This window comes from Gossypium raimondii, chromosome 10 (assembly GCF_025698545.1).
Source record: "Gossypium raimondii isolate GPD5lz chromosome 10, ASM2569854v1, whole genome shotgun sequence".
NCBI lineage: Eukaryota > Viridiplantae > Streptophyta > Magnoliopsida > Malvales > Malvaceae > Gossypium > Gossypium raimondii.
Window position 1 is genome coordinate 61849511 of NC_068574.1, and position 14834 is coordinate 61864344.

Consider the following 14834-nt stretch of genomic DNA (forward strand, 5'->3'; position numbering starts at 1 on the left):
AGATTGAACTGTGTCGAACTGCAAAATGAATTGCAATTGATGCCACTAAAAATATAGAAATATTAGATGAATTTAAAATTTTATATACATGATAAATATAAATTATGTGAATAAATACAACAAAAATATTAATGGAAAAGGAAATTAGGAGCAAGAGAGAGAGGGGAAAGAGGATAATCCTCAATTTTGTTTAGGGTCCATCTGCTACTGCCCATAGGCCATACCCAACAAACTGGGTTCCCGCCATTGCTGAAAAAGCCCATTTTCATCCACTCCCACTATATGACCACAGCCAAACTCTGAAAACCCTAGCTAGTAGCAACTCAATTTGACTATGGAATTTGGGTTTTTATTCCTTGCTCACGGATTTTTCGTTTGACATCGACGGGTAAGTTTATGGCTTCCGATTCTCTTTCTATTTTTTTTTTAAATTAGGGAAAGATAAACGAGAAATGCCAATTCTTTCGAAACCTTCTCAGTTCGGTGTTCCAACTTCCAAGGTTTATATGACATAAAAGAAGCTTATTTGATACTATCTGGACCTAAAGTTTACTTTTAGTTTACCATTGGCCTCTGAAATGTGTTTTTTTTTTTTAATTTTCATTTCTATGCACATTGACTTGATCTTTTAATTGCCATGTTTCATGTCTTGGGTGTGGAGGTATTGTTTTGGCAATGTACTTTACCATCTATTTGCATTAGCATTGAAATTTTGTTCTTGAATTTGATTGTTTGGTGCAACCTGCAAATAGATTCCTATCCTAATATTGGTTTTTCTAGTTGGGGCCTTCAAATGTCTTCTTTGTGTTTTTTATAGCGTATACTGCTTTGTAACATTGAATGCAGATAGTAGCAGAGTTACTCCTTTTTTGTTTACCCGTAATGCAATTAATAATCTCACAAGTTACCGATGAGCTGTCGTAGTTTATTTTGCCCTTGAAATACAAAAATTTTATTGTAGAGTTGGAGTTTCCAAGTTAGGCTTTTCTCAACTACTTGCTGTGCATGATGGAACAACCTCATTCGTGTTGCAAGGGAGCTGAAGTGTTATTAAATCTCCAGCCAACTTCTTCAGTTTCTATTCAATATCATCCGTTCTTTGGTCCCCATGATGATTTGGTTCTACTCGAGCTTGATGAGAAACTTCTCTCTGATGTCCTGTACCAGAGGTAAGATGTAATTTTAATTCAGCTTGTAGACTTTCTAATGTAATCTTTTGAATATTCCAGTTTTATACGTTTTTTTTACCATCTCTTTTCTAGGGTAACCTTAAGAGGACAGCCTGATGAAGATGCGGTTCTTTGCACCAAGTCGAAAACATACTCGGTTAAATTTGTAGGAACTTCAAACTCTGTGTTCCTTATACCACCTGCAGATTGTTCAACGTCGCATGAAAGTGGCGGGGAAAATTACAAGCAACAAGTTGCTACAGCATCAGTCATCAAAGTTGCACCTGGTAACATGGAGCTTGTTGAGGTTGCTCCTAGACTTGACAAGCTCAAATCAATTCTCTCAGAGAATCTTTACAGCTCCGATGAGGCATCAACGGCAATGGGGGATTTGTATAAATGGGATGATCTTATAAACAAGGTTCAAGCTAGCGATGATGAATTAAAGGCTGGATTACAAGCTCTTTCAGCCGTGGAGATTGATGGATATTGGAGAATTGTGGATGAGAAATACATGGACGTGATTCTTAGGATGCTTTTGCATAATTCCGTGTTGAATGACTGGTCTCTGGACTCACTTGTTGAAGATAAAGTTGTGAGTGTATTGGAATCGGATGGATTTCCATGCAAACTTGTCTACCATTGTTTGAATGTCTATGGTAGTAGGGTGGAGGAGGAGGCCATGGGCGGAGGTGTTTGGAGACTGGATGCAAGACGAGTATGCGTGCATTTTGCAAGGGGGATATTGAGAGAAGGAAAGAGGAAGATGGAGAGTTTCATGGAAGAATGGTTGCGGATGATTCCAGAAGAAATGCAGCCCAGTTTTGATATGTTAGAAGGTGAAGTGTTGACTGAGAAGCTTGGTGTAGAGACATGGGTTCGTGCCCTCAGTGTTTCCTCATTGCCAACAACTCCTGCAGAACGTTTTTCCATCCTCTTCAAAGAACGAGCTAAATGGGAGTGGAAAGATTTAGAGCCCTACATTAGGTACTTTCTTTTAAAAAATTTCAATTGCACATTAATCTGATTCGTGTAACTATTAATCTAAGAAGTTTTCTTTTTTTAGGGATCTAAATGTACCCGGGCTTTCATCGGAAGCTTTGCTTCTGAAGTACACTCGGAGATCTCAACCGAGCATTGATGCGGAACCTGTTTTTAGTGCTAGATAGATATATGTATATATTGAGAGGCTTGGCTTTCTGAGGGTGGCATTGTTGTGGTTTCATGCGAATCTAGTGATTTAGTACTAGAAGAAAGTTGTTTGACCTTTGTTATTATTATTAGCTCCCTCCTTCACCATGGTTCTGGATCTAGAAGTATGCCTATGCCTATGCCATGCGAGCATCTAATTTCTCATTTACGAGAGAGCAAGTCTATATTTGTCAGTATAATATTGACATGTTTGTTTTATTAGTTAGTTATGTCGAGATAAAGTAGCAAACATAGGATTTACATGTACAATGAAACTAGATGTGTGCACTTTCTTGTAAGGTAGACGTCTACGAGAAAACGCGACAACCACATACTATTACAACATCAGTTCTAACATCATGTAAGAGCTAACTACTAGACGTATGCACTTTCAATAATATTAAAAGTTAAATGTATTATAAATCGTTTTTTTTTTTTTCTTCTTTTATTAATAGTCAATAATAATTTGTAAATAATATGGTATTAATAATTTGTAAGTTGCGAGGGTCATAAGTAATTTAGGAGTTATTAAATTACGACAGATTATGGAAATTAAAGCTTCCATGTCGAGGTATCTTACCTACAGGGTTTCAGCTACAGAAGAGATCAATGCAAGTACATGTTACCTGTCAACTATGCCAGATGGGCACTGAGACAACTGACCACGTTTTTCGAAATTTGTCAGTCTAGTATAGTTTAGATCATTTTTGTCTCTTTTAAGGATTGAAAGTTTACATTCCATGAATGAACATCAATATATTTAAGACTGGTGCATCACGATGGGTCACACAGAACTCTCGAGTTAAGCTTTCTACACCTTATTAATTCTGGGTTGTTGGTACATCTGGAAAACCAGTAATGGTAAAATCTTCAACGACATAAACCCAAATCCTCTTCAAACCATTCAATGGATTAACCGAATGTCCACCTCTATCATGGAGGCTTTTTCAAGAACATGCAATACACTAACCCGCATTGGTCGAACCAAAAAGGTAAATCACAGCATCTACAGGAGTGTATCACCTCATGGAAACTTTTGGACTATCGTATGTGGGTTAGCAAAACATAATGATTCTCAACTTTACGGTGTGGCAGCCATCATACAAGATTACAAAGGTAATTAGATAATAGCATGGCATAGCTTAGAGTGTAGCTCTAAACCCCACTACCAGATGCTGTTCCTACGTTTAGTTCTGCTCAGACTCCGGCACTTAATGTGTTAACTTGTGTTTGCAGGGATAATTCTAACAAATAAATAAATATTCTTTCTAGCAAAACACTTCGACTAATCGTGTCTTAACACTTCGACTAAAATTACAGCATCCAATCCAAGAACGAACAGACAATATGACTAAAATTACAGCATATTGTAAAATAAGTTGTACTTGACCCTGACTTTTGCTAGCACTGCACTATATGTTTTACAAACACCATTTTGTTATCAAAGAAAAAGAATAAAGAAAAGGTATATACTAATGAGATTTCATCTTACTATAGATTCTCTTCCATCGAAAGAGAAACAAATATGCTAGACAAAAAGTATTGAGAAAGCAATGATGAATAATGTCAAAACCTATTGTAAACAAATTTGGAAACGCCATTTTCAAGGAAGACATCTCCATCACCTACGCTAGTTATTTTGTTGTCGCACCTTTTGCTTTTGTTTTTTTTCTTCCTTATTTTTCAACCGTAAAAATTTAAGAAATGGCCAAAAAGAAAATTTGATATTCCCTTATTTTCATATAATAAAATATTTGTGAAAGACGTAATTGGATGGAATTCATGTTTGTCAATTGTCAATTGCGATTTGTCTACTTTCACCATAGTTTCTACAGTTAGTTTTATATCCTTCACATAAAATTTTTAGTTCAAACTTTATAAGATATATTGTATTTTTAAAATTAGAATTTATGTTGGAATTTTAAGAAAATATTGTTAGAAAAGATAATCTTAAATTTTGAAATAATTAATTTTATGAATTTGTAGAATAAGGAGGAATGATACTATTTTTTTAAAAATTGAGTTTAAATTTTGTACATAACCAAAGTTGGAAAATAAATATTTAAAGGTTAGATATAAGGGTTAAATTTAAGTTAGTTAGTATTGTATAGGTATACCCTTTTGATTTTATTGATTTTAAAAATATATATATTTAATATATAAAATATTAATTATATCAAATGAATTAAATTAAATAATTTTAACTATAAAAATAATAATTGATTTTATAAAATCTACATATTAAATAACAAATTTATCTACAACTTATTTTTAAAAATCTATAATAAAATAATCTCATACTCAATTTGAAAGTTTAATAAAATTTACACAAAAGTCGTGTTTCTGGAGCAGTTAAAAATTGTCTCTTTTTTTCCTTTAGTTTGTTTGTTCTATAAATTTTTTATTTATACTTTATTAATTTGGTTAATATTTTTTTAAAAGTTGATAAAAAATAAAAAAAATGATCTATTTTTCAAACATTATTCATACATGGACTGATGCACAATGTTCTAACTAATGCAATTAGAATTGAACAGAATGTGCCGGTGCAACCGGTATGGACCGAAATTTACACCGGTGCGGAAAAGAAAAGTGGTTGTGCAGATTTATTATTGGAATAGTGCAACTAACTGATACAACCGAAATCGACTACATTGGTTAAATCAGTATATGAGACTTGGCAACAACTATCACATTGAAATCTGAATTTTTTTTTCAACTTAGTCCTTAAAGTTGGTAATTATTTCCATATTGGGGTAGTAACTAGTAAATGTTCTCATATTGAGACTTGACTTTTTTTTATAGTTTTGAACTTGACAATTATTCTTACATTGGAATCGAACATTAGGGACTAATTTAGATAAAAGAAAATTCAAGCCGTTATGTGAAAATAATTATCAAATTTAGAGATAATTTAGATAAAAAAAATTTATACCTAATGCCAAATTTAGAGAATTAACCCTAGATTTAATTTTAAATTTAATATAAGTATTCCGTCGACATCTCACCATTTATAAAGTAATACTATCCATCTCTGTCAGAGAATCTTCAGAGGACAAATTTGCATTCACTCAAATAGGTTGGGTTTTCCTTTTGGTTCAACACACTAAAATAGGTTCTGCTGTAAGGTAGTTTAGTTCATTTGCTGTTGCAGCTGGTACCGTCTATTATTTTTGGGTAAATTCACTAATTGGTCACCTGATTTTTAGGGGATTTCATTTTGATAACTAAAATAAAGCATTTTCTAAGGACGGTGACAATATTACAAGAATTTAATTTTAGATGATCAAAATAAAAAGAAGGTGATTAATCGAGTAGTTTATCCTTTATTAATAAATAATAAAGGTTTGAATTTAAAATATTAAAATTTATTAAAATAAGCATTTTCTATTATTATCTTGAATGTAGTTTATCTATACACATATGCAGCATGTATAATAATAATTAAAATTTTGAAAAAAAACATAAAAGGTTGAAATTTGTCTAAGTTTATTGAAAAAAAACCAAAACAAGCCAATTTTGAGTTCTACAGAAGTATAATTTTCCTTAAATACCATGGCTTTAGTATCATTAATTTGCACTATTTGTTTGTATCCACGAAGTTCTAAAATCTTAGCGAAGTTATAATTTTTATTTAATAATTACAAAGTTTAAAAATTTCTTGACTATGTGTTTAGGATATTATTCTTTATGATTTTGGGGTGGGAAGAAGAAATTAAGGAAGCGTCTCTACTTTTGCTCTCTATCCCATAATTTAATTTCTAATCTTGTTTGCATTATCCACTTTTAAATAGTTTAATTAAAATCAAATGGAATTGAAGAAAAGCTTGTATATGCATGAATGTATATAATTACTTTTATCTCTTTACAAAATTTCTAGAATGATAATTAATTTTTTAAGAATGATATTAATATAAAAACAATAAATGTATAATAATATAAGAATATGTGAAAAAACTTAAATGTTCTTTTTATGGAATATAAACTTATTCGTTTTGGTATAAAAATGGTAAAAGTATTAGGAAACCCTTGTACTTAGACGCAGATTATATTTCGACTTCTTTATTGAAAAATGAGTAAATTAGTCTTCATATATTTAGAATGCAAATTAGCCTTTGTTTCTTGTTATGTTAAATGACGACGTGGAGCGTTAATTTAAATGGTTAATTACTAAGTTGATCCCTAAACTATAGCAAAAACATCATTTTATTTTTAAAAATTTTTCTTAACAATAATTTTAAAAAATTTTAAAAATCTTACAAATAAATATAAATTATTAAAATTATGTTACCATTTATAATTAGTAACGTACAAGTAGGAACTATAGCACCTTTGACTATTAATGATTTTGGTTATTTTATTTTGAAAGAGCGTATAATTTACTCTATCATGAATGGTTTACTTAAAATTTTTATTTAGGATAATTAAAATCTTGATTTGTTTTTTTTTGGAGTAAAAACGACCACAAGGGTCAAATAAAATTTTGATTTGGTTATTATACAGTTTATGTTTTGAATTTCATTTGATTCCCTTATTAGAAAATAAATAAATTAATTTATGTAGGTTAAATGATGTAGCAAAACAATCCTACTTTGCTATTAAATGTTTTTAATATATATATATTTGGTGGATTCCATTTTATACTTTTAAGAGTATGGGTATAGAGATTTCCCAAATGGAGAAGATTGTGGGGTTGGTTAGTGATGAATGATTAAATAATTTTATTGATGAAGTAGTCATCCGCATATAGCCATTCTTAATTAGTTGTAATCATTGATTCCTTTGTTGATTAGCTCATTGTATTAAACTCTTTTGCACTCACCTACAATTATACTATTATATAAGAAATTCACTATAGGAAACTGAAAAAGCATAGGAGAAAAAGCCAAACAAAAAAAGTGAATAAAAAGTGGCACTCTCAAAAGAAAAGCTAAATCCACTAAAATTAAATTTAAATGAGTGGAGGAAAATGTAGATGTCTTTTATGGTGTTTGATTGTTTTCATGTTCTTTATTTGATACATAATTATTAATTAAATTAGAAGGAGGCCTTGTCTTTGGCCTTGTCCTCGACTAAAACAATGTTATAAATTTATTATTACTAAATTTTATTAATATATTTACATCGAATAAATTATCCGTTTAATATGATATATGAAATAAATTATCCGTTTAATATGATATATGAATGGTGATAATTTATTTACATTAAAATTCAGATTACATTTTATTTTCTCTACTCTTAATCTTTATATATTAAATAAATTAATTTACTTTTTAAATCTATCATTTTTATCCAATTTTCTGAATAATGGAAATAATATATCCTAATACAAATTCCTCGTTAACACATTTACCAATTTTAAAAATTTTGGATTTCAGTGTAAGATGACAATTATGCATAGTTCATTAATTATATCTATGGTTTTAACTATATATAAACAAAATGATAATACTAAATCTAGAGCAATCAGTTCAAGCCCAATCGCCATATAGATCTCTTACGCGTTAATAGCCATTTGCCGTGCCCATCGAGTTCTGAAAAAAAAAAAAACCAGTGTTTTCTTTTTTGTTCTTAATTAATAATATTTTCTGTTGGTTCAAGTTTCCAAATTCCAATACATTGGATGCAGCTGAATCTACGGCCAGTCTCCATGATTCATGATAACAAAAGGTAATCATGCATGTAAATACGTAGCACCCACCGATTAATCTCTTGTGCTTAAAAAATAAACCTCTTTTTCTTCTACGACTTGATACAACTAATTTCCTTCAGTGCTTTTCTTACAAAGACGGACAGGGACAGAACACCGACCATCACTTCATGACTCATCTTCCTTAATTTGCTAGCTGTAGTGATTGATTTTGATTTGTGATGTGTTTTTCTCCTCTCATACTCACAACTCACGTGCTTTGAATCTAACAAACCAGCCAAACAATCGCCTCTTATCACTGACTTATTATCACGTCAATCTTTTTATCTGATTATTTGACAAACAATGTACATAATATTTTTTTACAGGTTTATATTTTGATCTTAAGATAATTGATATACAACTTGTTTGTCTACACCCTCAAAACTCTATATATCATCGACAGCTCTGAGTCATATTATATATATATATATGCACTTACTCAACTTGCTCCTTCAGCCCTCTGTATACGTCGTGTAAGTCCTACTCTCATCAGCACGCTGTATACTTCATTCCTCTCAATAATTATTAAGACAGCTGAAGCTTTTATTTTTATTTTTTTTAAGTTGCAGAGGAAGGAGGGTATGTACGAAGCATGGTTTTGCAAGACCAAGATGTTTCCACTTCATTCTTTTCAGCCAGTGAGTAACAAAACACATGCACTTGTATAACCTCTATGAATACAAACATACATACAGTACAACAGAAAATGATCAAAATTAAAAATCGCCATATTACACCATGCATGGTGTTCATGACTTGGATTACTGATATACCAATACCTATATATATGCATAATTAATGGCTCTCTACACCTTGTTGGACCTAATTCATGGCTCATATTTTTCTATTATTATTGTATGACAGACTTGAAGTTTCTTCAGTTCCAAGTGACATGGATGCAGCTAATATCACCGTGTTTCTGGGAGGAAGTCTGCATAATTCTGCAACTTGGCTTCGTTGGAATCATATTGCTCCCTTTAGTTCAAAAGATTGTGAGCAAAACCAGCAGGAATATTGCAGCTCAAGCTTCAAAAGATTACCCCATCGTTGCAAAAGTCAGTCTTTCTTACAGAGCCAGCATTGTCTGTTCTAGTTTAATGCTATGCATTCATGTCCTAAAGCTACTGATGCTGCTATATAGTATGAATGACACTCGTTGCAACTCCAAACTTGAAGCTTATTCTTCAGAGATTGTGCCAGTGATTTCATGGGCAGTAACAATAATGGTAGTGTGCTTGGTTCCTAAAAGAAAGCACATTAGATTTCTTTGGATTCTAAGAACATGGTGGGCTTTCAGCTTCTTTTTTTCCATTATCTCCACAGTTCTTGATACCTACTTAAAAACAGAAGAGCATGGCTATCTTAAAATGATAGATTATGCAAACTTTATCAGTCTCCTTCCATCCTTTATCTTGCTGATTATATCAATCAGAGGGAAGACAGGTTTAATCTTTATTGATTCCCATAACATTGCTGAGCCCCTTCTCAGTGGAAAAACTGATAAAGATTCGAACAAGAAAAGGGGATCTCCATATGGGAAAGCAACTCTTTTTCAACTCATTACCTTCTCTTGGCTCAACCAATTGTTTTCTGTGGGGATCAAGAAAACCTTAGAAGAAGATGATATCCCTGATGTTGATGTCAAGGACTCTGCAGAATTTTCTTCCTTTGCCTTTGACCAGAATCTAAAACAAGTTAGAGAGAAGGATGGTTCGACAAATCCATCTATATACAAAGCAATATTTCTGTTCATCAGGAAAAAAGCAGCAATTAATGCAATGTTTGCAGTGATAAGTGCAGGAGCATCATATGTTGGTCCATATCTGATTGATGACTTTGTGAACTTCCTAGCTGAGAAGAAAACCAGGGACATAAAAAGTGGATACGTTCTTGCACTAGCCTTTCTAGGTGCCAAGATGGTTGAGACAATAGCACAAAGGCAATGGATCTTTGGGGCCCGTCAGTTAGGCCTTCGGCTTAGAGCTTCTCTAATATCTTGCATATATAAGAAGGGACTAGTTTTGTCCAGTCCTTCTCGGCAAAGCCACACTAGTGGAGAGATCATCAACTATATGAGTGTAGATATCCAAAGATTCACAGATTTCATTTGGTACTTAAACATTATATGGATGTTGCCTATACAAATCTCATTAGCCATCTACATTTTGCACACAAGTCTAGGTTTGGGGTCTTTAGCAGCATTAGCTGCAACTTTAATTGTCATGTCTTGTAATATACCAATAACAAGAATCCAGAAAAGATACCAATCTAAGATCATGGATGCAAAGGATGACAGGATGAAGGCTACTTCAGAAGTTCTTAGAAGCATGAAGACCATAAAACTTCAAGCATGGGACAGTCAGTTCCTTCACAAGCTAGAGAGCTTGAGAAAGGTAGAGTATAAGTGGCTATGGAAATCACTGAGATTGGCAGCAACTTCAGCTTTTATTTTCTGGGGATCACCGACGTTTATCTCTGTGGTGACTTTTGGGGCATGTATGCTAATGGGGATTCAGCTCACAGCTGGTAGAGTCTTGTCTGCACTGGCTACCTTCCGCATGTTACAAGACCCTATATTCAATTTACCTGATCTACTCTCAGTTATAGCACAGGCTAAAGTTTCAGCAGATAGAGTTGCTTCCTATCTCCAGGAAGAGGAAATACAGAAGGAGGCTGTTGAGCATGTTCCCAGAGATCAAACAAGTTTTGATGTTGAAGTTGACAACGGAAAATTCAGCTGGGACCCCGAATCAACTAATCCGACCCTCAATGGGGTGCAACTAAGAGTGAAGAGAGGGATGAAGGTGGCAATATGTGGAGCTGTGGGATCAGGCAAGTCTAGCTTGCTTTCATGTATTCTTGGAGAAATAGAGAAGTCGTCAGGTACCGTAAAAGTTAGTGGCACAAAGGCTTATGTTCCTCAGTCGCCATGGATATTGACTGGGAATATTAGGGAGAACATTTTATTTGGGAATCCTTATGACAATAACAAATATGACAGAACAGTGAAAGCATGTGCTTTGACAAAGGACTTTGAGCTATTTGCTTGTGGTGATTTAACGGAGATTGGAGAAAGAGGGATCAATATGAGTGGAGGACAAAAGCAAAGGATACAAATTGCTCGTGCAGTCTACCAGGATGCTGACATATATCTACTTGACGATCCATTCAGTGCTGTGGATGCTCATACGGGCACACAGCTGTTTGAGGTAAAGATAAGTACATGTCCTGAGAATAATAGGTTTTTCTCATGGATCATGGACTATGACTACCATTTTGAACCATTAAGAAACTTTAATTTAAAGACCTGTTATTGTTTAACTACACTTTGCAGGACTGTTTGATGGGAATTCTCAAAGACAAGACTGTACTTTATGTTACACACCAAGTTGAGTTTCTGCCTGCAGCCGACATCATTCTGGTAAGCAAGTTAAATCAAATTTCAGATTCATAGCAAAAGACAAGACTGTACTTTATGTTGCCTGACATCTATCTTGATTCTCAACAGGTGATGCAAAATGGAAGAATTGCACAAGCAGGCACATTCGATGAACTTCTGAAACAGAACATAGGATTTGGAAATTTAGTTGGTGCACATAAGAAAGCACTTGAATCTGTTGTGACAGTTGAAAATTCCAGTAAAACATGTCAAGATCTGGGAAGTGACGGTGAATCCGACACAGATTTGACTTCTAATGCCCAACAGCTACAACAAAAGCATGGCTCGGATCGTCTCCACCCTCAAGAGATAACAGAAAATGGAGGAAAGCTAGTGCAAGATGAAGAAAGAGAGAAGGGAAGCATAGGGAAAGAAGTTTACTGGTCTTATATAACAACTGTAAAGGGTGGATTCTTGATTCCAATTATACTTTTGGCACAGTCATCATTCCAAGTATTACAGATTGCAAGTAACTACTGGATGGCATGGGCTTCACCTCCTACAAGTGAAACAGAACCTACATTGGGGATGAAGTTTGTATTACTCGTTTATTCGCTACTTGCTGTTGGAAGTTCACTTTGTGTGTTAGTGCGAGCTATGCTTGTGGCAGTAACAGGACTTTGGACGGCACAAACACTCTTCATTAACATGTTGCACAGTGTACTCCGTGCTCCAATGGCATTTTTTGATTCAACCCCAGCTGGAAGAATCTTAAATAGGGTGAGTTGCTCAATAGCACAGATAAATCTTTTTTTATGTGATTGCATAGTCTTAAAGTTGTTTTATTTTCAGGCATCTACCGACCAAAGTGTGCTAGACTTGGAAATGGCATCGAGATTAGGATGGTGTGCTTTCTCAATAATACAGATTCTCGGAACCATTGCAGTGATGTCACAGGTAGCATGGGAAGTGTTCGTCATCTTCATTCCCGTGACTGCAATTTGCTTATGGTACCAAGTAAGTGAAAGTTCACATTTATTACTAAGTTATATAGAGATGTTTAAATAGCTATACCATGCCCAATGAAAAACCAAGTATGACTTAATATAATTGTTTCAGCAATATTACATACCAACAGCAAGAGAACTGGCACGCTTAGCAGGAATACAAAGAGCTCCTATTCTCCACCACTTTGCAGAATCACTTGCTGGTGCAGCAGCAATCCGAGCATTTGATCAAGAAAATCGTTTCATTCATGCAAATCTTGGTCTCATTGACAACCATTCAAGGCCCTGGTTTCATAATGTCTCAGCAATGGAATGGCTTTCTTTCAGACTAAATCTACTGTCCAATTTTGTATTTGCTTTCTCATTGGTCGTGCTGGTGTCGCTTCCTGATGGAATCATTAATCCAAGTGAGTACAATCCAATATGGTATTTTCAGAAGAGGAAATTTTTTTTTTTTATCAATGACCACTGATCGAAAAACGAAAAACTTTTCTAACAGGCATTGCAGGACTGGCGGTTACATATGGAATAAATTTAAATGTTCAGCAAGCTTCAGTAATATGGAACATATGCAATGCAGAAAACAAGATGATCTCAGTAGAAAGAATACTTCAGTACTCAAACTTAGCTAGTGAATCAGCACTTGAGATTGAAGAGTGTAGACCCCATAATAACTGGCCTGAAGTTGGAACTATTTGCTTTAGAAACTTGGAGGTAAGGAATGTTAACAACCATCCATAATGTTCCAAACATTATATTGTAAAGCTTGAGATGCATTTAGATGCATTTACTAACATTTTGACTGCCATACAGATCCGTTATGCTGAGCATCTTCCATCTGTCCTAAAAAATATTAGCTGCACATTTCCAGGAAGAAAAAAAATTGGTGTTGTGGGAAGGACAGGAAGTGGGAAATCAACACTTATACAGGCTATTTTTAGGATTGTTGAGCCTAGAGAAGGGAGCATTATAATTGACAATGTGGACATTTGTAAGATAGGCCTTCATGACTTAAGATCAAGACTTAGTATTATACCACAGGACCCTACAATGTTTGAGGGAACCGTTCGAGGGAACCTTGATCCTCTCGTGCAATATTCGGATAATGAAGTATGGGAGGTAATTGAAATTCATAAAACTTACCCTTAAACTGAATATAATAGACAAATATGTATATAGTGATTAGAGTGGCATGCATGTGAAATTTTCAGGCTCTGGATAAATGCCAACTTGGTGAGATAGTGCGTGCAAAGGAAGAAAAGTTGGATGCTACAGGTGAGGTTTATAAACTTGGGGTATTAATTCATAGAGTGGTTGTATCTCATTTGTTAATGAAAGGTACTGATATTAGAATGTGTTGAACAGTGATTGAAAATGGGGAAAACTGGAGTGTAGGCCAAAGGCAATTATTCTGTCTTGGAAGGGCATTGTTAAAGAAAAGCAGCATTCTTGTACTGGATGAAGCAACAGCATCAGTTGATTCTGCAACTGATGGAGTGATACAGAAGATTATTGATCAAGAGTTCAAAGATCGGACAGTTGTGACAATAGCACACAGAATTCACACTGTTATAGACAGTGATCTTATTTTGGTTCTAAGTGATGGTAAGACAATGTAGATGCTTACATGCACGCACACACACACACACACACACACACTCTTTAGAATTGTTGAAAAACAAATTGAACCATTTTTTGTTAACAGGAAGAGTTGCAGAGTTTGAGTCACCTGCGAAACTACTAGAACGAGAGGATTCATTATTCTCTAAGCTTATAAGGGAGTACTCCATGCGGTCTAAGACCTTTCAACAGCTTAAAAAATCTGCTTAAGTAGAACCTGCAGCAAGCAAAATAAAGGAGAGAGTGGTGGAATCTCCAGAAAGTAGTAGTATGCTAATAACTTGTCCAGGATGTAGTAGCCCCATTGAGTCATGAATTATTATTATGCTAAAAATCTTGATAACCTATGTAGCATACCATCTGTGAGACACTCAAATACTATTATTGTTTCTATTTCTACTATTTGTTAATGGAGAAAAAGAAGATTCGTCTAAAGCCAGGATTACAAACTTTTTCTAAAACAACGTATTGTGAAATAATTTAAATTTTAATTATCAAGTTAAACCTTGATTAAATTTAGAGTGATAAAAAACTTAATAACTTATAACATGATTTAATATTAGTATTTTTTTTTCGATACCAAATCACAAGATAAAAACCATACATAAAAAAATCTCAGTTCAAAACTTATTATTCCGAGCATAAGTTAAAGCTTTCATCGCCATAGATTTAGCTAGTTTACTCCCTTCATGCTTCTGATCTGAACTGTGTATCTGCTGAAATTGAGTCTTCGTGGCATTAATATCATGCATTAGGAGCTTTAGCTTCCAGTG

The 14834-nt window shown here is 33.9% G+C and overlaps 2 protein-coding genes across 3 annotated transcripts; both read left to right on the forward strand.

Moving 5' to 3' along the window:
- Positions 1–229: 229 nt before the first annotated feature.
- LOC105777516 (uncharacterized) lies at positions 230–2783 on the forward strand. Its single transcript, XM_012600831.2, has 4 exons — positions 230–388; positions 962–1169; positions 1263–2156; positions 2236–2783. The coding sequence occupies exons 2-4, from the start codon at positions 1006–1008 to the stop codon at positions 2336–2338; spliced, it is 1161 nt and encodes a 386-aa protein (XP_012456285.1). The 5' UTR covers positions 230–388; positions 962–1005; the 3' UTR covers positions 2339–2783.
- Positions 2784–8443: 5660 nt separating this feature from the next.
- LOC105775746 (putative ABC transporter C family member 15) lies at positions 8444–14496 on the forward strand. 2 transcript variants are annotated; one of them, XM_012598215.2, is made up of 12 exons: positions 8444–8528; positions 8619–8693; positions 8920–11264; positions 11390–11476; positions 11564–12214; positions 12287–12451; positions 12554–12848; positions 12941–13155; positions 13255–13560; positions 13653–13716; positions 13807–14046; positions 14147–14496. In XM_012598215.2, the coding sequence occupies exons 2-12, from the start codon at positions 8648–8650 to the stop codon at positions 14269–14271; spliced, it is 4539 nt and encodes a 1512-aa protein (XP_012453669.1). In that variant the 5' UTR covers positions 8444–8528; positions 8619–8647; the 3' UTR covers positions 14272–14496. The 2 variants fall into 2 exon arrangements, with proteins under 2 accessions (XP_012453669.1, XP_012453670.1); XM_012598216.2 differs by having other exon boundaries at positions 8456–8528; positions 8625–8693.
- The last annotated feature ends 338 nt before the right edge of the window (positions 14497–14834 follow it).